The sequence below is a fragment of the Musca autumnalis genome, unplaced genomic scaffold (genome assembly GCF_047663935.1).
Source record: "Musca autumnalis isolate F117 unplaced genomic scaffold, ASM4766393v1 scaffold_5, whole genome shotgun sequence".
NCBI lineage: Eukaryota > Metazoa > Arthropoda > Insecta > Diptera > Muscidae > Musca > Musca autumnalis.
This window is the reverse complement of record NW_027412088.1, coordinates 28,322,027-28,345,339: the sequence shown is the minus strand read 5'-3', so window position 1 is coordinate 28,345,339 and position 23,313 is coordinate 28,322,027. Positions and strand designations below refer to the sequence as shown.

The 23,313-nt window shown below is 36.6% G+C and overlaps 1 protein-coding gene and 1 long non-coding RNA gene across 2 annotated transcripts; one reads left to right on the top strand and one right to left on the bottom strand.

Annotated features, from left to right (window-relative positions):
- Nucleotides 1-428: 428 nt before the first annotated feature.
- On the bottom strand, nt 429-12,159 carry LOC141387028 (tetratricopeptide repeat protein 37). The gene is made up of 15 exons (XM_073956112.1): nt 11,892-12,159; nt 11,686-11,832; nt 11,340-11,407; nt 11,078-11,276; nt 10,304-10,908; nt 10,172-10,249; nt 9,651-9,966; nt 9,467-9,583; nt 9,038-9,405; nt 5,919-6,101; nt 5,652-5,857; nt 4,729-5,557; nt 4,494-4,668; nt 754-941; nt 429-681 (listed from the first exon to the last, which is right to left on the bottom strand). The coding sequence occupies exons 1-15, from the start codon at nt 11,979-11,981 to the stop codon at nt 528-530; spliced, it is 3,723 nt and encodes a 1,240-aa protein (XP_073812213.1). The 5' UTR covers nt 11,982-12,159; the 3' UTR covers nt 429-527.
- An 8,563-nt stretch (nt 12,160-20,722) lies between these two features.
- LOC141405901 (uncharacterized) lies at nt 20,723-22,198 on the top strand. The gene is made up of 2 exons (XR_012413276.1): nt 20,723-21,609; nt 21,876-22,198. It is a non-coding gene; the product is annotated as an uncharacterized lncRNA (long non-coding RNA).
- Nucleotides 22,199-23,313: the final 1,115 nt, after the last annotated feature.

The window sequence follows — 23,313 nt, the reverse complement described above, 5'->3', positions numbered from 1 at the left end:
TAACAGTTATATAATGTTTATCGTGGGCATGGTTCAAAAGCTCTATAAAAAATTCTACGATGGCAAACCGGTGTTGGCTGTTTTTGTAGTGCTTTTCGGCTAATATTCCAAGAAATATGGACTAATCCACCGACAAAAATTATATCGTTGTCATCAGGATCACACGGAATATCTTTGGTGAGAGTTTTATAATGATTCTCGAAGAGTCCTTAAACTGAACTTCATCAATCAAAGGAATGGGCCGATATAGTCCATCTCAGAAATTTATCTAAGTTTGGAAGAGACATTACTATGTTAACAGATTGTTCATGGCCATTAATTGTTAGGCATAGTCTTACTGTACATATTGATCAGCAACAGCAACAGAAAGTCCCTTACCCACTTCTTGGCTTCCATTTTCGTTTATTCAAAATAAAACTCCACTTCTCTTTCAATAATGTATAAAAGTATATAACTTAATAAATTTTGCTTTTATTTCCACAATAGGTTGCGTAATTGTTTTGAATCCATCATTAAGTGGTGCAAACTCAATGTACGGCCAATAGGGCGTTCCATGCATTAACATTTTTGGGATGCAACAGAATAGCTTTTTGTATAAGTTTTATGGAACGCTTCTTATCGACTGGTTCTAAAGCTTGGCTTGCTACCAGCAATGTTTGAGAATCTTCCTGAGAATTACTCCTGGAAAAAAAAAAAACAAAAAAACAGTAGGAAATTAGTATTTCAATTGACAACCATTGGAAAAGAACTTACTTCTTGGTTTTGTTGGCGTGCACCAAGGATATTGCACTCAATGCTATTTGACTGGTGGCAGTTTGATATTGACGTTTGTGACCATAGTTCTCCAATAGGAAATTGGCCAAAACTTTACGCAATTGGGCACAGTTGGGAAAGGTGTGAACACGTGTCATGAGATAGCATAAAGCTTTGCGAGGTTGGTTCTGGGAAAGTATAGAAGGTTATACAGGATGATGTTAAAAGAAGAAGAAGAAGATTTGGTCTGTTCCAGACCTGCAATTTACATTATCTGAAACAGGCAAGTAATTTAAAAAATCCACGACCATATAAATTTAATTAAAAAACACGTCTTCAAAAAATTAAGAAAAGCCAACGTGTTCAAAACTTTCTTAACAATATCCACGTTCTCAAAAAAAAAATTTCAACAAAATCCACGTCCTAAAATTTTTTCAAAAAACAAATCCACTTCTCTTAAAAAATAAAAAAATCCGCGTCCTTCAAAAAAGAAATTACGTCCCTCCAAAATTATTTTTAAAAAATCTGCATTCATTTAAAAAATAATTATAAAAAATCCACGCCGCTCAAAAATTATTTAAAAAAATACACGCCGCTCAACAATTATTTAAAAGAATCCACGCCGCTCAAAAATTATTTAAAAAAAACCACGCCCCTTAAAAAAACAATATAAAAAATCTACGTCCCTTAAAAAATCCACGTCCATCAAAATATAATTTAAAAAAGAATCCAAGTCCCTCAAAATAATTAAAAAACAAGGCCCTTACATAAACAATTTAAAAAAATCACGTCCCTCAAAAATTATTTTTAAAACAAGTAAAAAAGTGTCAGTCAGGCTTTGGATTTAAGGACCCTTCAGAATTTTTGAACAGTTCGAGAGTTATTGTGCTCTCCGACCGCCACATATGGTGACATAGGGGTTTTTTACACCTTTCGGGTTGTTTTCCCAAGAAATATGGACTTGCCGCTGAAAAAACTTTTAACGTCGCAATGGAGTTAGCGAATGCAAATCGCTTCAACAAAAATCAAAGTGATTCGAGAGCAGGTCTTAAAGTGAACTTATCCGAAATTTTGTGTGAGAGGTACCAGAAAGAATAGACAAATATAGTCCATATTGGAACCTGATCTATATATGGTAGATATATTAGGATGTGCAAAGTATAGATTACATCGCTCACTCCCTTCAAGAGTTATCGTGCGCAAAATTGTTCCGAACATTTTTGAAGTTTTGTGGGGGAGGTACCTGAAGGAGTGGACCGATATAGCCCATCTTCGAATATAAACTATATTTTGATAAAATATTACGAAGTCCAAACTTTGGACCGCATCTACAGATCCGTTCGAGAGCTATCTTGCGCTCCAACCACTACACAAGGTGTCATAGGGGCTTTTTGCAACTTTCCGGCCATTTTCTCAGGAAGTATGGACTTACCCCTGATGAAACTTGTACCGTCGTATGGGAAGAAGTGAATACAAGTTGTTGCAAGAAAAATCAAAGCGATTCGAGAGCAGGTCCTAAACTGAACTTATCCGAAATTTTGTGTGGGAGGTACCCGAAGGAGTGGGCCGATTTAGTCCATATTGGAACCTCATCTAAGTCTGGTAGAAATTTCACGATGTGCAAAGTATGGACCAAATCGGTTACGCCGTTCAAGAGTTATCATGCCCACAAATTTTCCGAACATTTTGGAATTTTTGTGAGGGAGGTACCGGAAAGGGTGGACCGATATAGCTCATCTTCGAACTTCGAACTAAGTTTGGACAAAATAGTACGAAAGCCAAAATTTAAACCGAAGCGGTTCATCCGTTCAAGAGTTATCGTGCGCACCAGCCAGCCAGACAGACGGACAGACAGACAGACGGACGGACATTGCTAAATCAACTCCAAATTGTCTGAAACACATTTCGTCCAAACATACTTGGGGTCTAAAACCATTATTTCGATGAGGCACATTTTGCCCGTAAGAAAATGTGTATATACCCTTTCTAGCCTAAAGGCTGAGGGTATAACAATTCACGTCACATAGAAAAACAATTAAAAAAAAATCCCCGCCCCTTAGAAAAATAAACTAAAAATATCCACGTCCCACAAAACTTATTACTAAAAATATCCACGTCCCTCTAAAAGTATTTTTAAAATATCCACATCCCTTTCAAATTATTTTTAAAAAATCTTCGTCCCTCAAAAATTATTTTTATAAAATCCGCGTCCCTTAAAAACAAAATAAAAAGTCTACATCCCTTAAAAAATAATTTAAAAAATTCCTCGTCCCTCAAAAATTATTTTAAAAAAATCCGCGTCTTTTAAAAAATAATTTAAAAAATTCCTCGTCCCTCAAAAATAATTTAAAAACTTCCACGTCCATAATTATTTTTTAAAATCCACGTCCCTTAAAAAAATAATTTAAAAAAAATCCAAACACATTAAAAAATAATTTAAAAAAATCCACGTCCCTTAAACAAAATGATTTAAAAAAATTCACACCCATTATAAAATAATTTAAAAAAATCCACACTCATTAAAAAATAATTTAAAAAAATCACACCCATTAAAAAATAATTTAAAAAAATCCACGTCCCTTAAAAAAAATAATTTTAAAAAAAAATCCACACCCATTAAAAAATAATTTTAAAAAATCCACGTCCCTTAAAAAAATAATTAAAAAAAAATCCACACCCATTAAAAAATAATTTTAAAAAATCCACGTCACTTGAAAAAAATAATTTAAAAAAATCCACACCCATTAAAAAACAACTTAAAAAAATCCACGCCCTAAAAAATAATTTTTAAATTCCACGTCCCTTAAAAAATAATTTTAAAAAATCCACTTCGCTTTAAAAAATCCAAGTACCTTAAAAGATAATTTTAAAAAATCCACGTATCTTAAAAGATATTTTTAAAAAGTTCACGTCCCTTAAAAAGTGGTTTAAAAAATTCACGTCCCTTAAAAAATAATTTAAAAAATTCCACGTCCAAAATAATTTTTAAAGATCCACGTCCCTTAAAAAAAATAATTTAAAAAAATCCACTCCCATTAAAAAAATAATTTAAAAAAAATCCACACCCATTAAAATTATTTAAAAAATCCACGCCCTCAAAAATTGTTTTTACATTCCACGTCCCTTAAAAAATAATTTTAAAAAATCCAAGTCCCTTAAATGATGATTTAAATAAAAATTCCACGTCTCTTAAAAAATATTTTTAAAAAATCCACGTCCCTTAAAAAATAATTTTAAAAATACACTTCCCTTAAAAATATTTTTAAAAAATACCCTTAAAAAAATATCAAGGTTATCATAAATAAAAAATCCGTGCGGAATTTTTCCCTTTCCCCAATTTCACAATTTTTTTAATTCCATGTTTAAGTCCAAAAAGGGGAATATTTTTGTCGTTTGGGCGAAACCTATAACTCTGCGTGTTGCGTGTGCGTATAAAAAAACAAAATACATGTATTTCAATTTGAAATACATGTATTTTGTTTTTGTATTTTTGAACGCACATGCAACACGCAGAGTTATAGGTAGGTTTCGCCCATTCGGAAAGAATATTCCATATTGATTTTTAAAATTATTTTCCGTGCGGAAAATAGCTTGATAACCATGATATTTAAAAAATCGACGTCCCTCAAAAAATATTTTTAAAAAAATCCACGTCCCTCAAAAATATTTAAAAAATGCACTTTAGATTCTTGCAGTTCTGGAACAGACCAAATGTTGTGCTTAGAATCCTTTCAACTTACATTAACCAAAAAATATTGAGCCGTTAAATATGCAATATCAGCTACATGTTTTTCCGAGTTTTCGCGTTTTTTAAGCTCTGTTAAAATAGTTTCAGATAATTGATTGTCTTTGTGTAATATACCCAAAGCACAGGCCGAAAATAAGGCTTGTATGGGAGAGTCTTTGAGAAGAATACTGAAATAAACATAAAAAAATTTTAATTTTATTTGTTAAAAGCAAGAATCTCTAACTTACCATTGATATAAAATTGTCTTTGTATCCGCTTCACCTTGAAAGGCATAAACCATAGATGCCATTGCCACTAAAATTCTCGAGGCCTTGTCATCTTCAATGCCGGCCACACTTTTCAATACCGATTTATAGACCGAATATGACTCCTGATGTTGTCCGGCCTTATAGTAGGCCAAAGCCAAACCAATCATGGGCTTAAATGATGCATGAGCAATTTTATTGAATGCCATAATGGCCTCATTTGGTTCATTTAAGCGCAAATGACTATAACCCAGGTTGGTATACATTAAATCACGTTCATTGCCGGTGGACTTTTCGGCCGCCTTACCATAGGCCCTGGCAGCTAATCTATATAGTCTATGACGTTCACAAAGGAAACCGAGGAAAGACCAAGCACTTGCTGACGCATCATTTTCTTCATTAATGGTATACCAATTGATGGCATCAAAGGCCACAACATCAGCATACATGGAATCGATGGCGTGACGATAATGTGGCAATTTACATTTTTCTTTATCCGACAATATTTGACACACCCAATGGGCATAACCCAGTGATGATTCAGGATGATATTCAAATTGTTGGCAATGGCGGAATAAATCCACAGCCTCTTCTTCTTCGTGAATATATTCAGCAATCATGGCCTGACCAATCCAGGCATTGGGATAAACCGGTGATGATTGTTGGGCTCTCTGGAAAGCCTGATTAGCCATGCGTATTTCATTCAGATTCAAATATAAAACACCCAAATTTGTCCAGGTGGTATAGGATTTACGTTCCAATGTCAAAGCTTGTACAAAACAGTGCTGGGACATGGGTAGATTGTTGATAGCTGCAATGAAAAAAGTGGTAGATTTGATAACAAAATAAATGAAATGTAAAAAGGATATATACATTGAATCCATGTTTACAAAACAAACACATACATTTATGCATATTAATAACACCCAATAAATTCCAATTATGCCACCTGTTGGGATCTTCTTTGATGGCCATTTGACATGCCTTGGTGGCCATTTCCAAATGTGTAGCTGCTTCATCACTTAGTATATTGGCACAATAATAGGAACACAAGGCCAGCTCATACCACAGATAGGTATTTTGTTTGATTTTCAAGGCGCAGGTATAAAATCTAAAATAAATCAATATGTAAGTAAAAAATCTTCATTTTGACTATCCATGATATTGCTTACCTTAAGGCCAAACTCAGCAAATCTTTGCGTGTCAAAAATGCTATATCAGATTCACGTTTAGCCAATTTACCGCTAACATCTAAATTGGCCAATGATTCAGGCATCTGGGCGGTCGATACAAAAACATTGGCGGTTAGGCGCCATAACCAAACCATATTTAAGTTATCTGGGTTAAGGAAACATCTAAAAGTAAATGTAAATACAATTATATTGGTTCACTCTTTCCGATACCTCCACCACACCAAATCAAAAATATTGGTTAAGTGCTGTTCAAGGGCTCTTTGATGATAGGACTGAAATTTTACCGGTCCTTATTGCAAAGATGAAATTTGTTTAGTAGGCAATTCTAAGCACTGGAAGTCCTACAATGACCAACCAAGTAGATGCCCCATAGGGTCGTATTACTGTAGAGTAAATGGCCCATAGGGTCGTCTACTGTAGAGTAGATGGCCAATAGGGTCGTCTACTGTAGAGTAGATGGCCCATAGGGTCGTCTACTGTAGAGTAGATGGCCCATAGGGTCGTCTACTGTAGAGTAGATGGCCCATAGGGTCGTCTACTGTAGAGTAGATGGCCCATAGGGTCGTCTACTGTAGAGTAGATGGCCCATAGGGTCGTCTACTGTAGAGTAGATGGCCCATAGGGTCGTCTACTGTAGAGTAGATGCCCCATAGGGTCGTCTATTGTAGAGTATATGGCCCATAGGGTCGTCTACTGTAGAGTAGATGGCCCACAGGGTCGTCTACTGTAGAGTAGATGGCCCATAGGGTCGTCTACTGTAGAGTAGATCACCCATAGGGTCGTCTACTGTGGAGTAGATTGCCCATAGGGTCGTCTACTGTAGAGTAGATGGCCCATAGGGTCGTCTACTGTAGAGTAGATGGTCCATAGGGTCGTCTACTGTAGAGTAGATGGCCCATAGGGTCGTCTACTGTAGAGTAGATGGTCCATAGGGTCGTCTACTGTAGAGTAGATGGCCCATAGGGTCGTCTACTGTAGAGTAGATGGTCCATAGGGTCGTCTACTGTAGAGTAGATGGCCCATAGGGTCGGGTCGTCTACTGTGGAGTAGATTGCCCATAGGGTCGTCTACTGTGGAGTAGATGGCCCATAGGGTCGTCTACTGTAGAGCAGATGGCCCATAGGGTCGTCTACTGTAGAGTAGATGGCCCATAGGGTCGTCTATTGTAGAGTATATGGCCCATAGGGTCGTCTACTGTAGAGTAGATGGCCCACAGGGTCGTCTACTGTAGAGTAGATGGCCCATAGGGTCGTCTACTGTAGAGTAGATGGCCCATAGGGTCGTCTACTGTAGAGTAGATGGTCCATAGGGTCGTCTACTGTAGAGTAGATGGCCCATAGGGTCGGGTCGTCTACTGTGGAGTAGATTGCCCATAGGGTCGTCTACTGTAGAGTAGATGGCCCATAGGGTCGTCTACTGTAGAGTAGATGGCCCATAGGGTCGTCTACTGTAGAGTAGATGGCCCATAGGGTCGTCTACTGTAGAGTAGATGGCCCATAGGGTCGTCTACTGTAGAGTAGATGGCCCATAGGGTCGTCTACTGTAGAGTAGATGGCCCATAGGGTCGTCTACTGTAGAGTAGATGGCCCATAGGGTCGTCTACTGTAGAGTAGATGGCCCATAGGGTCGTCTACTGTAGAGTAGATGGCCCATAGGGTCGTCTACTGTAGAGTAGATGGCCCATAGGGTCGTCTATTGTAGAGTATATGGCCCATAGGGTCGTCTACTGTAGAGTAGATGGCCCACAGGGTCGTCTACTGTAGAGTAGATGGCCCATAGGGTCGTCTACTGTAGAGTAGATGGCCCATAGGGTCGTCTACTGTAGAGTAGATGACCCATAGGGTCGTCTACTGTGGAGTAGATTGCCCATAGGGTCGTCTACTGTAGAGTAGATGGCCCATAGGGTCGTCTACTGTAGAGTAGATGGTCCATAGGGTCGTCTACTGTAGAGTAGATGGTCCATAGGGTCGTCTACTGTAGAGTAGATGGCCCATAGGGTCGGGGCGTCTACTGTGGAGTAGATAGCCCATAGGGTCGTCTACTGTGGAGTAGATTGCCCATAGGGTCGTCTACTGTAGAGTAGATGGCCCATAGGGTCGTCTACTGTAAAGTAGATGGCCCATAGGGTCGTCTAATGTAGAGCAGATGGCTGAAGGATTGCCATAGGGTCGTCTACTGTAGAGTAGATGGCCCATAGGGTCGTCTATTGTAGAGTATATGGCCCATAGGGTCGTCTACTGTAGAGTAGATGGCCCACAGGGTCGTCTACTGTAGAGTAGATGGTCCATAGGGTCGTCTACTGTAGAGTAGATGGTCCATAGGGTCGTCTACTGTAGAGTAGATGGCCCTAAGGGTCGTCTACTGTAGAGTAGATGGTCCATAGGGTCGTCTACTGTAGAGTAGATGACCCATAGGGTCGTCTACTGTAGAGTAGATGACCCATAGGGTCGTCTACTGTAGAGTAGATGACCCATAGGGTCGTCTACTGTGGAGTAGATTGCCCATAGGGTCGTCTACTGTAGAGTAGATGGTCCATAGGGTCGTCTACTGTAGAGTAGATGGTCCATAGGGTCGTCTACTGTAGAGTAGATGACCCATAGGGTCGTCTACTGTAGAGTAGATGACCCATAGGGTCGTCTACTGTAGAGTAGATGACCCATAGGGTCGTCTACTGTAGAGTAGATGACCCATAGGGTCGTCTACTGTAGAGTAGATGACCCATAGGGTCGTCTACTGTAGAGTAGAGCTCGTCTATAAAGACAATATTCGGCACGTCTATAGAGGCAATCTTCAGCTCGTCTATAAAGACGATTTCGGCTCGTCTATAAAGACGATCTTCGGCTCCTCTATAAAATCGATTTTCGGCTCGTCTATAAATACGATCTTCGGCTCGTCTATAAAGACGATCTTGGGTTCATCTGCAGACACTTTCCAGCTTGTGTATAAAGTCTCCCCCCAGCTCATCTATAAGGACTCCCTCCATCTCCTCTATAAAGTCTCCCTCCATCTTGTCCATAAAGACTCCCTCCAGCTCGTCTATGAAGACTCCCTTGAGGTCGTCTATAAAGACTCCATTTGTCTCGTCTTTAAAAGTTTACCTTTGTAACATATTAATGGCCATTTGAAAATGATCCTTGGCCCTGCCATAACGATATTCTTGATTCAAAAAGTTCGCCAAACCAATATGGGCCTCTGCAGCACCCTTTAATGCTGGCAAATAATCTTCATGTTCCTTGAGCAAATTATTAAAATCCTCAATTGCTTCGGAGTACATGCGTATGGTGGTCTTTATAAGGGCCATTTGTAGTTTGGCATAAACATTGTCCGGATCCATTTCCAAAATTTTCTGATACACTCTTATTGCCGAATTATATGAACCTCTTGCGGCATAAGCATCACCCAATGATTCCCAATATATCATGACAGAAACGTCGTGTTTAATGGCGGTACGGAAACATTGTATGGCCTGCAAAAAGTGTTTGAAATTACCAAAAATATATCAAGGCGTCTTCCTGATTTCTTCTTACCTCATCACAGTTATTCACATTCAAATAATGCAAACCCAGCTTATAATGAATGTGTTTGAATTTAGATGGGGTTTTAACCTTTTTCAAGGTATTCAGGAGTAGGGCAACATTGAGATCCTAGAAGAAGAAAAAACATTTAATATAAATAAATTTCAAGTTTGTTTTTGTTCCTAGTTACTCTCACCTCTTCACCCAATTGTTGATAAATTGCCGAAAGATTTTCCACAGCCTCCTCATTTGTGGGATTCAAAGTAACACATTTTTCAAAACATTTACGTGAACGCACCACATCATTTGTGGCCAAATAAATTTTGCCCAAAAGATAAAAACAAATTGAGCTGTAAGGCCTCAAGCGTGTGGCTTTCAAGGCACATGTCAAGGCTATCTCATAATCCTGCAATTGATAATAGTATTGGGCTCTCAAAACCAAGGCATTATATGTTTCCAAATCTTCCCAAGTGGAGCCTAAAAATTGTATGGCTTCTGAGGGGGTGTCATAGCTGGAATATCAAACTAATAAATCTAGGGAACCTACAATAAAGGCTGACTTCCGAAACGTCAGTTGCTTTGTATTCTTAGGTCGAGTTCCATACTAGAGGAATTTTCTGATATTTCAGTAGTGGGGAACTCAATGTACGAACCCCTAGTTCCATACGAATACAAAGCAACTGAGGTTTCGGAAGTCAGCCAAAATTTAAAACTTACTAGAAAAATTCCGCTTTGCAAACATCGCTCATCTGTAGGCGATTCAGTTGGCGGGCATCACCCAATTTCAGATAACATCTGGAAGAAATGTTAAAAGAATACTTTAAAATCCATGTAATAATATACACCTACCTTGCCAAGGCTCTAACAACATCTTCAGATTTTTCTTCAGGCACCTTTAAAACTTCCACAGCCTCCTTTAACTGTTCTTGATCACCAGCAACATGTGAGACACATATAGCATAGTCAATATTTGTATTGTCACTCAATTGTTTCCACAGGCCATATGCCAAACCATAGGCTTCTAAATGCATTTCACAACGAGCCAATAATTTTATTGCTACGGAATAGTTGGGTTGTATCACCAATACTTTATACAATATATCTCTGGCTGCTACATATTGTTCGGTATTATATTTTTCGATAGCTTGGATCAAGAATGCCAAACTCGATTGAGGATTTAATTCGGCAAGTTTAGTGGCATAGTTTTCTATACTTTGTGCTAAGCTTTCCAAACACCCGCTCGTCGTTGTTGAATCATAATTTTCACAATATATTTTACATATCCATTCATAGGCATAAATATCTTGAGGATAAAGATCTACTAGTTTGCAGGCATGCTGTAAACATTTTGCCAATTCCTGTCGTTTGTACAATAATTTGAGATAGCGTTTGTAAGCAGATTGATAAACATCCAGTGTGTTGTCGTTTAATATCTCTTCCAAACTGGATTTGTACTATAAGTGAAGAAAATTAAGAGAAAATAATATTAAGCAGCTATGGAATAGGGATAAGTTTAGGGAAACCATCCAAATCAGCAAGATATTGCCGTAGAGGTTGTTGTTAATTCCTTAAATTGTTCAATACGAAATTGATTGATTCGGTTCTTGCTTATAAACTACTTACCGTTTCCTCATCTTCCTCCTCAATAGGCAGATCTTTTTGAATTAATATTCTACCATAGTATTTCAGTAGGACAGTCTTGTGTGATTCGATATCTGGATTGACCAAAAGACGTTTAAATGTTGAAAAACACTCTGTGGCCACTTTGGAACTATTTCCAGAAACATTGTATAATTTCTCAAAATAATCCAATTGTTTTTCTCTAAAAGAGTCAATGGAAAGTCAAAAGGTTTGCTCTTACCCCAACATAGTACACAATACATACGGAACCAGTTTTATTAGTTGCTCATAGATCTTTGGCAATTCCTCGCTGGGAGCACAATTTGAAAGACCCTGTAAATTCAATTAAATAAAGTGTATAATATATTACAAATTCCGAAAATTTCAAAGAAATGCTACAGTCAGACTTATTATGTATCTATAAAGCAGCAGTTGGGGACGAAGAATTAATACGTTATAGACTATTTTGTATAGAAATCCATATTATGGTTTATAAGACAATATATATATAAGATTATATATAGAAAAGTTCTCCTGTATTTGCAAAATCCTAAACCGGACTATATTTTCATTTACGTTCCCATATTCGAAAAGTTTTCCCCTATACAAACCTGCAGCGCAACAGTTGGTGGTTGAGGTGAGGAGTATTCCACGGCCTTGCGCAAATACTTGGCAGCTTCTTGTTTATTACTATTTTGATAAGCAGCTCCAAGCAATAAATGCCCCATATAACTTTTAGGCTCTGCCTTTAATACTTCCTAAAATTAAAAATTGACAATAAATAATTTGCAATTGATATCAGCAAATGGGCACCTACTTCACATTTCTTGATTGCATCTTCATATTTCTCCGTTTTTATTGCTTCACGTATTTCCTTTAGCAATGCTTTTGTTTCTTTCGAAGACATATTACTTCTCTTTTTAAGGGAAATATGGAAGAACACCCAAAAAAATTCCGGACAAATATGCAAATTCAGAACACAGCGCTAACAAATGTTTACACAAACACCGTGTTTGCAAAAATCAGCTGTTTAGTGTATTTTTTGTCTATTCACAATAACAACGTATCAATCCCACTTGAAAAGTGATGGTTGGATTCATGCATGGCACAATAATACAGGTACAGCGGCAAAAACAGCTGATCTTAATAGCAGTTGTCAAAATACATTTGGTCTGTTCCTTTACTTTAAAAATTGGTAACAGTGGCAAAAAATGGTAAAAGTGGTGAACTGGTCTCACAGTTTATACAGTTGGCCATTCAGAGTTCTGTTAACAACATTTGACAACAAACATAATAGATTGTTCATTATTGTGATTTGATTTCCTTTGTATTTTATGTATTTGACAGCAAACTAAATAGTCAGGGCTAACTAGTTTGGGCTGAATGGCCAACTGTATAAACTGTGACTGGTCTCATATAAATCGTATGGTTGTTAAAGTAATAGTACGTTTATATATAACCGGATTTAACAAACCCATTTGGGTTTCAAGTGTCAAATCCTTTGCGAATACGTCAAATAAATCCTCATTAAGGAGGTTAACCCTACAAAAGCCTATAATATAAACGTGGCCTTAAGGAACGCTTTGCAGGTTAAAAATGGTAAGAAATGGTAACCTCAGGCAGGTAAAGGAACAAAGCTATTATTGTGTATAAAACCACGTACAAAATGTATACAAGCAATTCACAGTAATGAATTATTGTGAGCAAATTTGACGTTTTGTATGATTTGATGTAACACCTTATTCCACCATGGATTCATGGCACAATAAGAAGGTACAGCGCCAAAAACATCTGATTTCCGACTAGTTGTCAAAATGTATTATTGTGAATAAAATCTCATACAAAATGTAAACAAGCAATTCACAGTAATGCATTATTGTGAGCAAATTTGACGTTTTGTATGATTTGATCTTGGCACAATCATATACTACGTTTACATTTACGAAATCCACTCGATTTTATCTGTGTGAATTGAAACATTCATCTACGGACGGATGGAATGTGTTTAGAGTCTTTTCAGAATTTGTTTGGCCCTTTTTGGACATTTGAACTTGCCGACAAAAATGTGGATTAGGATTTAAGTTCAAAAGTGTTGCGGATGTGTATCTTATTTTGGAAGTCATGCCATGGCCAAATTGGTTGCCCGTTCAAGAGATATCGTGTATACCATTTTAGTGACATTTTTAAATATTGGGGGAAGTACCGGTAGTTGTAGTAGGACAAAATATGACAAATTTAGAAACAAATAGGTTGATCAGTACGAGAGTTATCGTTCTCTCCAGCCACTACGTATGGTGCCATAGGAATTTTTTACACTTTCGGACTGTTTTCTCAAGAAGTATGGAATTACCTTCGTAATTGAGGCAGCGAACGAAAGTTGATTCTACAAAAATCAAAGTGATTCGAGAGCAGGGCTTAAAATGAATTTATCCGAAATTTTTTGTGGGAGGTCCCTGAAGGAGTGGAAAAATATAACACATATTCGAATCTGATCTATATCGCGCGCACAATTTTTCCGAATATTTTTAACTTTTGTGGGGGAGTTACCTGAGGGAGTGAACCGATATGGCATACCTTCGAACTTGAACTAAGTTTGAACAAAATATTAAGGAGCCCAAATGTTGGACCGAATCGACAGATCCGTTGCGCTCCAACAACAGCATACGGTGTCATAGGGGTTTTGCACCTTTCTGTCTATTTTGTCAGGACGTATGGGCTTGCCCCTGATGAAACTTGTTGTACAAGTTTTTACAACAATAATCAAAGCGATTAGTGTGCTGGTCCTGAACGGAACTTTTCCGAAATTTATGTGGGACGTACCCGAATGAGTGGAACGAATGAGTCCATATTGGAACCACATTTAAGGGGTAGTTTACACTATATGTAAATGTCATATGACATGAAATTTTCCATCATTATATAGTCGCTAATATGTGCAATATTGGGGATTTTCCTTACGCCATTTACTTTGTGCGTCCACACCAGCAAAAATGTAATAAAATTACGTCTCCACATTGCCTGCGTGGGTAGATAGGGAATGTTTTTATTTCGTGTCATATGACATTTACATATAGTGTAAACTACCCCTAAGTCTGATAGAAATTTCACGATGTGTAAAGTATGGACTAAATCGGTTACTTCCCTTCACAAATTTTCCGAACATTTTCGAATTTTTGTGGGGGAGGTACAAGGAGGAGTGGACCGATATGGCCCATCTTCGAACTTAAACCAAGTTTAGGCAAAATATTACGATACCCGAAATTTGGTTCGAATCGGTGGATCCGTTCGAGAGTTATCGTGCGCACCAGCCAGACAGACAGACGGACGGACATTGCTAAATCGACTTCAAATTGTCTGAAACGGATTTCGTCCAAACATACTTGGGGTCTAACACAATTTTTTCGATGAGGCACATTTTGCCCGTATGAAAGTGTATATACCCTCGTTAGCATAAATGCTGAGGGTATAAAAAGAGTTATAGGCCTCCAAAAGTTTGGGGCTTTGATGCCAAAAGGCGTCATTTTGTCAGGATCATATCTTAAAAAGGTGTAGGAAATTTGGATTAATCTCAGAGGCACAGTTGTATACTGAAAGAAAAAGCTACGTAATATGAATGAAATCCTACGTTGTATCAATGAAATTTGTCATTGATTTTGAGCCAACGTAGAGCTTCATTGAATAATTGAAAAAAAGTTTCATTGAGTTTCATTGAAGTAAAATTAACGAAATTGTTCATTAATGCAATGAAACTCCTTCATTGATGCAATGAAACTTCTTCATTGATGCAATGAAACTTTTTAATTAATGCAATAAAATACTTTCATTGTTGTAATGACACGTTTTCATTTATGCAATGAAGCCTTACGTTGGTTCAAAATCAATGACAAATTTCATTGATAAAACGTAGGATTTCATTCATGTTATGAAGTCATTTCATACTCACGTAATGAACATAAATGAAGTCAATGCTAAATATGTTTATTTCATTTTACTGCAATTAGTTTTGACCATTAAAACAACAATTCATATTTAATACCTCAGGTATTAGGCACATTAATTATAGTATTGGGCGTTGTCATCTGTAAGTAAAATTGAAACAGTAAACAAATTGCTAACAATTTGACCCTGTGTACGTCCACGATGTTAGGATACAGCATTTTTTTCTTAAGGGAGTAGTGCTTCATTGGTCACGGACAGTCTCCGTAATTCCACTGATCATTGGATTTTCTATTTTTTAACTCCATTGCAACTATAAATGAAGATAACTCTTTTCTGCCTCGAACTCGATTTCCTTCAACATTGCCTTTAATAATGGTCTGGAGAAATTTGTACTTATCGTTCCCCATGAGATGTCCTAGGTATGCAATTTTACAGCTTTTGAAAGGTTGCAGCAATTGTCGTTCCAAATTCATTTTTCTTAAGACTTCATCATTTGTGACCCGCGCAGTCCAAGGTATTTTCACAATGCGACGGTATACCCATATTTCGGAGGCTTCAAGCTTTTTCTCATCAACTTTTTTTTATTGTCTAAGCCTCTACTGCATATAATAATGTGGACCAAATATAACATTTTACGAGTCTGGTCTTTGTCGAGAGACTCAATTCATGGTTAGTAAGAACTTTCTTATATTTGTAGAAAGCACCTCTGGCTAACTCCACACGACGTTTTGTTTCTTTTGACATGTTCCATTGTTCGTTTAACAGTGTTCCCAAGTATGTAAAGTTTTAACGCGTTCGATTGTATCATCTGTTATTTTGAGTGTTGTATTGTAATTTTCATCCTTTCTACTGATTACCATATATTTTGTCTTCTTTATATTTATTTTAAGGCCATATAGCTCGTTTACATGCGCAAACGAGTCTATCTGATAGTTTTTGCAATCCTGATAGGTTTCCAGCTATTAGTGTGGTGTCATCAGCATAACGTGTATTAATTATTAATCTTCCATGCACTTTTATACCTATGCGTTCAGTTTCAATCGATTTATGAAATATCTTTTGTGAGTATATGTTGAACAGCAGAGGTGATAAGATGCATCCTTGTCTGACCCCCTTAGATATTGATATTTCATCAGTTAGTTCGCCATTTACTTCTATCCGGGCTTTCTGATTCCAGTACAGGTTTTGTATGCATCTTATTTCTTTTTCTTCAATACCAATGTCTCTCAGAATATTCATTAATTTATCGTGCTGGACGTTGTCAAAAGCCTTTCCATAGTCAATGAAACATATAAAACGTCCTTCTGCACATCTCTACATTTCTGAACAAGTACTTGAATGCAGTGAAGGGCTTCTCGGGTACCCATAGCCTCTTTGAACCCAAATTGAGAGTTTCCCATAGCAGCTTCACATTTGGCATATATCCGTTTATGCATAATTTTAAGAAACAATTTTAGAATGTGGCACATCAAGCTAATAAGTCTGTAGTCGCAACACTTTTTTGCATTTGATTTGTTCGGTATTGTAATAAAGGTTGAGATTAGCCAATTATATGGATATTGGCCTGTATTATATATGTGATTAAATAATTCCACTATCAATAGTATATTATTTCCATCTATTAATTTCAGTATTTCTGAGGGGATTTCGTCGGGCCCTGTTGCTTTCTTGTCTTTTAGAGACGTTAGAGCTTGTTCCACCTCAGATCTCGTAATAGGGGTTCCAGTGACGTCACCATTCAAGTCGGTTATATTTTCTGATCGATTTTCATCTGTGAACATTTGTTTAATATATCTTTTCCATAAATTCTTTTTTTCAGTTGCTTCGTAGATCGGCTGGTTATTTTCATCTACGAGAATTGCTGGAGCTATTTTTCTGTAAATTCCTGCCGTTTCTTTCAACTTTTTATGTAGGTTGAAGTCGTCATGCATGTATTGGAGGTGTTCAATTTCTCGGCATTTTTGATTAAGTAATACATTTTTTGCAGCCCGTGTCGCAGCGCGGATTTCCTTATAAATTTCCCAATATTTTTCGTAATCTACGTGTTTATATTTGCTTCGTTCTTCTCGAAGTTTTATGAATTCATCTGTTATCCATTCCTTTTGATTTTTTCTTGTACTGTTTCCTAGGGAGTTGTTTGCTACATTGCAAATTGTCTCTTTGACGTTATGCCATACATTATCCATATCGTTCACATCAATATCTTAAGAAACAATTTTAGAATGTGGCACATCAAGCTAATAAGTCTGTAGTCGCAACACTTTTTTGCATTTGATTTGTTCGGTATTGTAATAAAGGTTGAGATTAGCCAATTATATGGATATTGGCCTGTATTATATATGTGATTAAATAATTCCACTATCAATAGTATATTATTTCCATCTATTAATTTCAGTATTTCTGAGGGGATTTCGTCGGGCCCTGTTGCTTTCTTGTCTTTTAGAGACGTTAGAGCTTGTTCCACCTCTGATCTCGTAATAGGGGTTCCAGTGACGTCACCATTCAAGTCGGTTATATTTTCTGATCGATTTTCATCTGTGAACATTTGTTTAATATATCTTTTCCATAAATTCTTTTTTTCAGTTGCTTCGTAGATCGGCTGGTTATTTTCATCTACGAGAATTGCTGGAGCTATTTTTCTGTAAATTCCTGCCGTTTCTTTCAACTTTTTATGTAGGTTGAAGTCGTCATGCATGTATTGGAGGTGTTCAATTTCTCGGCATTTTTGATTAAGTAATACATTTTTTGCAGCCCGTGTCGCAGCGCGGATTTCCTTATTAATTTCCCAATATTTTTCGTAATCTACGTGTTTATATTTGCTTCGTTCTTCTCGAAGTTTTATGAATTCATCTGTTATCCATTCCTTTTGATTTTTTCTTGTACTGTTTCCTAGGGAGTTGTTTGCTACATTGCAAATTGTCTCTTTGACGTTATGCCATACATTATCCATATCGTTCACATCAATATCTTCAAGTTTATGGTTTAGGAGGTGCTTGATTTCATTTTTTGTTGTTGGATTGTTGAGTTTCTCTGTGTTTAATTTACAGGATGTTTTCTTTTTTCGGATTACTGCCAGTTTTATTCGCATATTCATCATCAGAAGGTTGTGATCTGAAGGTACGTCCGCTCATGGATAGGTTGAGCATTTTGTCACAGAGGATCTAAACCGTCTATTGATGATTATAAAATCGATTTGGTTCCGTACTATGTTTCCTCTATTATCTTGTGGCGATTTCCATGTGTAAAGCCTTCGGGGATGTAATCGAAAAAATGTGTTGGTAATTGTCAGATTATTTTCTTGACAGAACTCTATTAGCCTATCTCCTCTATCATTTCTTTCTTCGAAGCCATATTTTCCTGTTATACCATATACCTTCTTGCTTCCAATTTTGGCATTAAAGTCACCTTGAATAATCGTTATTTCATGTGATTTCGTAATTTTTATAATTTCGTTGATGTCATTATTATTATGTATTTCCATCACATGTGGGGGCATAAACTTGAATTATGTTTAAATTTAATGGTTTTCCTATGATTTTTATCATCATTACTCTATCTGACATCGCTATCAAGCCAGCTACATTATTGGCTATGTCTTTTCTGACTATAATAGCTACACCTTTCCTGTGTATTCCATCCATATTTCCTGAGTGATACACCATAGCATTTTGGGATTTGGGCTGAGCTGTGAATGCCTAAATTATTACGAACATAGACTAACGAACAAAAAATAAGTTACAAAAACAGGGGGTTAAACTCTCCTCTATCTGTCCACCATGTTTCACTGACACCAAGTATGTATGCAATGACACAAAAATGAAGGAGTGGTGTGAAATTCCTGGGCATTGAAATTGACTGGAATGCTGAAGACTGTCACTAGAAGATAGCAAAAAATAGTCAATAAGAGATGTGGAGTTATGTACAATATCATAGTGAGTAGGGATTGAGTTATGGGCTATAGATAAATTCAAACTTCTGCATATATTTCTCATTTGAACTGATTTTTGTAGGTCAAACAAATTTGTATTAAAATCCCCCATCAATACAACATTGTCATACCTCACTATCAAATCGGACATCTGCTCCTCAATAACTCCAATACGTCCATGGGGAAGATACACTGTACCAACCAGAATCTTATTACTACCAATAGTCAACTCTGCGAAAATACATTCCATTACACCATATAATGAACCTCTAAAAACAATTTTGTGTTTAATCTTTTCTGAAACATATATGGCAACACCACCACCTCTGCGTTCTGGCCGGTCGTTTCTATGACAAACATATCCGGGTATGTTCACAACGTTGTAAGATATGTAGGGTTTCAGCCAAGTCTCACTCACCCCTACGCAATCTAAATAGTTCCCTTCCAAAATATCCCTGATTTCATTAATCTTAAATGCATTTTTGTTGACCTTAAAACTTTGGCAATTAAAATGACCTATGTTCAAGTTATCCCTATGATTCCTTAATGCAGTTTTTAGAAAATTATTATCTCTGGCAATATTCATAATAATTTTTATGTGCGGAAATATTAAATAAAATATGAATAAAAACAGCTAAAAATTATAAGATAGTAAGTAGTGCACATATACATATATCAAGTCGACAAGACGGGTGTTGATGTGTTGCTCTCATCTAAAATTTGCCCACACTGATCAATATCCAATTCCTTACACGAACCATCAAGCATAAGAACTTCCACCTTAGGTTTATCTGCATTAAATAATTTATAATATTGTATCTTTCCTGTAGATTTTAGTTTTTTTGCAAAGATATATTAGTTTTGAGGAAGTCGCATTCAGGTGGTCATTCAGAAATACTCTGTTCCCAGTATCATCACCAGTAATATCGCGCAAATACAGCGGGGCTCTTTTATGATAATTTGCCATTAAGGTGTCACGAATGAATACTGAGTTGAATTTTATTAATACAGATTTTCCATTTAAAAAGTAACAGCAGTGCTGTATATCCAGAGGACCCAACTCCAAACCACACATAGAAGCAATCCTTAAAACCGGTTGTCTGAGATCTTTAATTCCATCAGTAGTGGGATTCTGTAACTCATTTTTGCTGTTATCGATAATTGTCGGTAAAATTAAAATGCTTATAATTTCGATAATTAACGAAATTTTTCGGTAAGTTAACGATGAATAAAAAGTAGTCGCTAGCCTCTACCGACACAAACAGTGATGCCAACTTTTCTTTATGTTTTTAGTCATAATTTTGCGATTTAATTTTACCGATTTTTGTCGGTAACAGCAAAAATGAGTTACATAATTCCACTACAGGTAATCCATTTACCACAACATTTGCTCTATTCAGTCTTCTATGCATAATGTCCTGCTGGATATGCAACTCCCGTTTTTCATTATAACGACAGGCATCTAAACGTTTGGCCATATCATAGCAGTTTTTAAGCTCTTGCTCCAATTTCATTACTTTAGAATTCATTTATTTCCTCTCGAAGAACATCAATTAGGCTTAACATTTTTTCCTCAAAAGCTTTAATCTGCCCATGCAGTTCCTTCTTGAAATTCGCTTGTTGGTTCTCCAATGATAAGCTAAGATCAGAGAAGCATTTGCGGAGTTCATCTGTCATGTTTATATTTTTATTGGCATCCGGCACAGTAAGCAAGGAGGTACTGCTTTGGTCGTGTGGTATAGTAGTGCTATTACTAGAATTGCCTTCTTTTATTTTTATGCATTTTTCACATTTGAACAAAAAAATTTTTGTTTTTATACAAAAATGCATGTTGCTCTCTTGATATTTTTAAACAATTAATATGGTAAAAGTCATCACAAACTGAGCAACCTAACCCAGTCACAGATATATTGCATTTAGGGCACTTGTACACCTTTTTCTTGGGAGCCATAATCATATGTTGGGGAGATGTAAACAATAGCAGATAAACAAGAAAATACCAGCAACAAAGCAAGAGTAGCAGACGGAACGGAATACTCAATGATTAATTGGAATATCGGGCAAACTCCAGAGTTTGTTTACAATTCAACGACAATTGATGTTCAGTGCGAAACGAGACTGCAAACATTAATCATCAATTTATTAAAAAATTCTCCTTTTTTTCTTTCTTTTTCTTCCTCTTCTTCTTGAAAGAACAACCACTAGTATGATGTAGGGTTTTGGATGTTATTAAAATTTAGTTCATATAAAAGCCACGCAAACTCCAACAGTGTAATATTCAATTAATTTGATTTTATAACTTTAGCTTTGTTCCCGGACTTTTTAATAGTATATTGTTCCACAAACATCCCAGATGGGACAAGGGAGACTTCTCTTATATCAATGAGTGCACGCCGATTCATATTGGCTCAATGATATGGGACCTTATTATTGCCGAGTCCGAACGGCGTGTCTTACGACACCACTTGTAGAGAAGTTTTTCATGGCTTAAATACTCAGGAAATGTCGCCAGCATTACTGAGGGGGAATTTTGCCACGGTTGAAAATTTGATGTTGTTTGGCCTGGGATTCGAACCGCAGACCTTCTGAGTGCAAGGCGGACGTGCTAACCATTGCACCACGGTGGCCACCACTTTTTAATAGTAAAACTCATGGTAGAATCATAAAGGTAATTTCATGCTAACAGCTGATTAAATTTTTTTTCAAAATTCGAATTTGAAGTACATTCATTGTCAAACTGATTGTATGTACATGTCTACACATACAAACATACGTTTGTATAAATGACAGTTACAAACTAAAAAAATAATTCGAATTGTTGAATAATTAAATAAATGTATTTTAAAATGAGATCTTGTGTGCAAAAAGAAGATTTGTGACGGTAATGGGTCATTTGTTAATGTTCTAAAATACATAAACATGGATCTTTTTTAGGTTGTTACAATAACCAAAACGACAATGAAGCTGCTTTTAGAGGAATTACCGGGACCCAAAATTAACAAACATTATTGCCTTGGAGATTTTTGAGGAGCGTCAAAAGATAATAGACGTGGATTTCTTGAGGAAATTATGAGAAAGACCTACAAAGGATTTACAGTCCAGTTAAATCAGACATGAGCTAGGGTTTGTCACTAGAAGCAATGTTTTAAACGTAACAGCCTCTGACACCCAACATCCCCCAACAGCAATAAAATATACATACATATATGCTAAAAAATGAATTGTGCCTACCTTTTAAAATAAATCTAAAAAACGGAGTGTGTTTAGTAGAGTTATTCCATCTAAGAACCATTCTATGCCAGATTAGGCCACTTATATCATGTGTGTACCCATAAGTCCAACTCGAACGACTCCTAACTTATAATAATAACTTTCTTGAAAGACGTGGGATCGATGGACACTTTTAGAGACATTGCTTCTAATAGCAAGCCCTAGCTTTCCCCAAAATGCAGCTTTGTGTGAATTTCTGCTACTTCCCCTTCATACGCATGCATATGATGATGTTAGCATAACAAAATAAAAAACATGTTGGGAAATAAAGGATGGGTGACTTCCGAAACATCAGTTTATTTGCAAATGTCTGAAGTATTGTGTTTTAGAAAGCCGTAATACTTAACTTATGTATTTCAAAACGTTATAGTTGCGCATTTTTAATGCATTTAAAAAGCAAATACAACATTACTTTTATCTCTGATTCAAACAATTGAATTAAACGTATTTGTTTAATCAGTCCGATGTGCCAACAGAGATATAGATACGTCTATATGAATTGGGTCAATTTTTCAGTAAGTATGGACTTGCCCCCGAAAAAATTGTACCATCGTAACTGGCGCCGCATACACAATAGATATGTTTCCACATCCCCGAAAAGGAATATTGTGTCAATGATATGGGACAGCGTGTCTTTCGACACCACTTGTAGAGAAGTTTTTTATTGGCTGAAATACTCAACAAATGTTAGCCGACATTACGCTTCGCCACCGCCGAAAATGATGGTGATGCCAAAAACTTAAAAACGATCACTTAAACTGTACACTTTTCACGATTTGTGTGGGAGGTAGTGCTCCGATATAGTCAATATTCGGACATAATCCGAGTCTGTAAGAAATAATTCAATCCACAACGTTTGGACCAAATCGATTTCACCATTCGAGGGTTATCTTACGTACTTCCAAGTTTCGTTTTTTCCGGCTGGCTTTTTTGAGGTTTTTGGGCATTATCTCCGGAAGTATGGTTTTGCTCAAGAAAAATTGCGCTATCCAAACCAAATTTTGTGTAGGTACACTAAGGAAAAGATTTTTTGATTAACCAAAACGGTTTTCATAAGAAACTTTGACGTTTTTTACACTTTTTTAAATATTCCAACTTATAA

Coding starts and splice junctions, on each gene's coding strand:
- LOC141387028 (XM_073956112.1), bottom strand. CDS start 11,981: ATGTCTTCGAAAGAAACAAAAGCATTGCTAAAGGAAATACGTGAAGCA. Junction 9,967..10,171: donor TGCAAAGCGGAATTTTTCTA/GTAAGTTTTAAA, acceptor TTGATATTCCAG/CTATGACACCCCCTCAGAAG. Junction 5,858..5,918: donor TTGCTGAGTTTGGCCTTAAG/GTAAGCAATATC, acceptor GATTTATTTTAG/ATTTTATACCTGCGCCTTGA.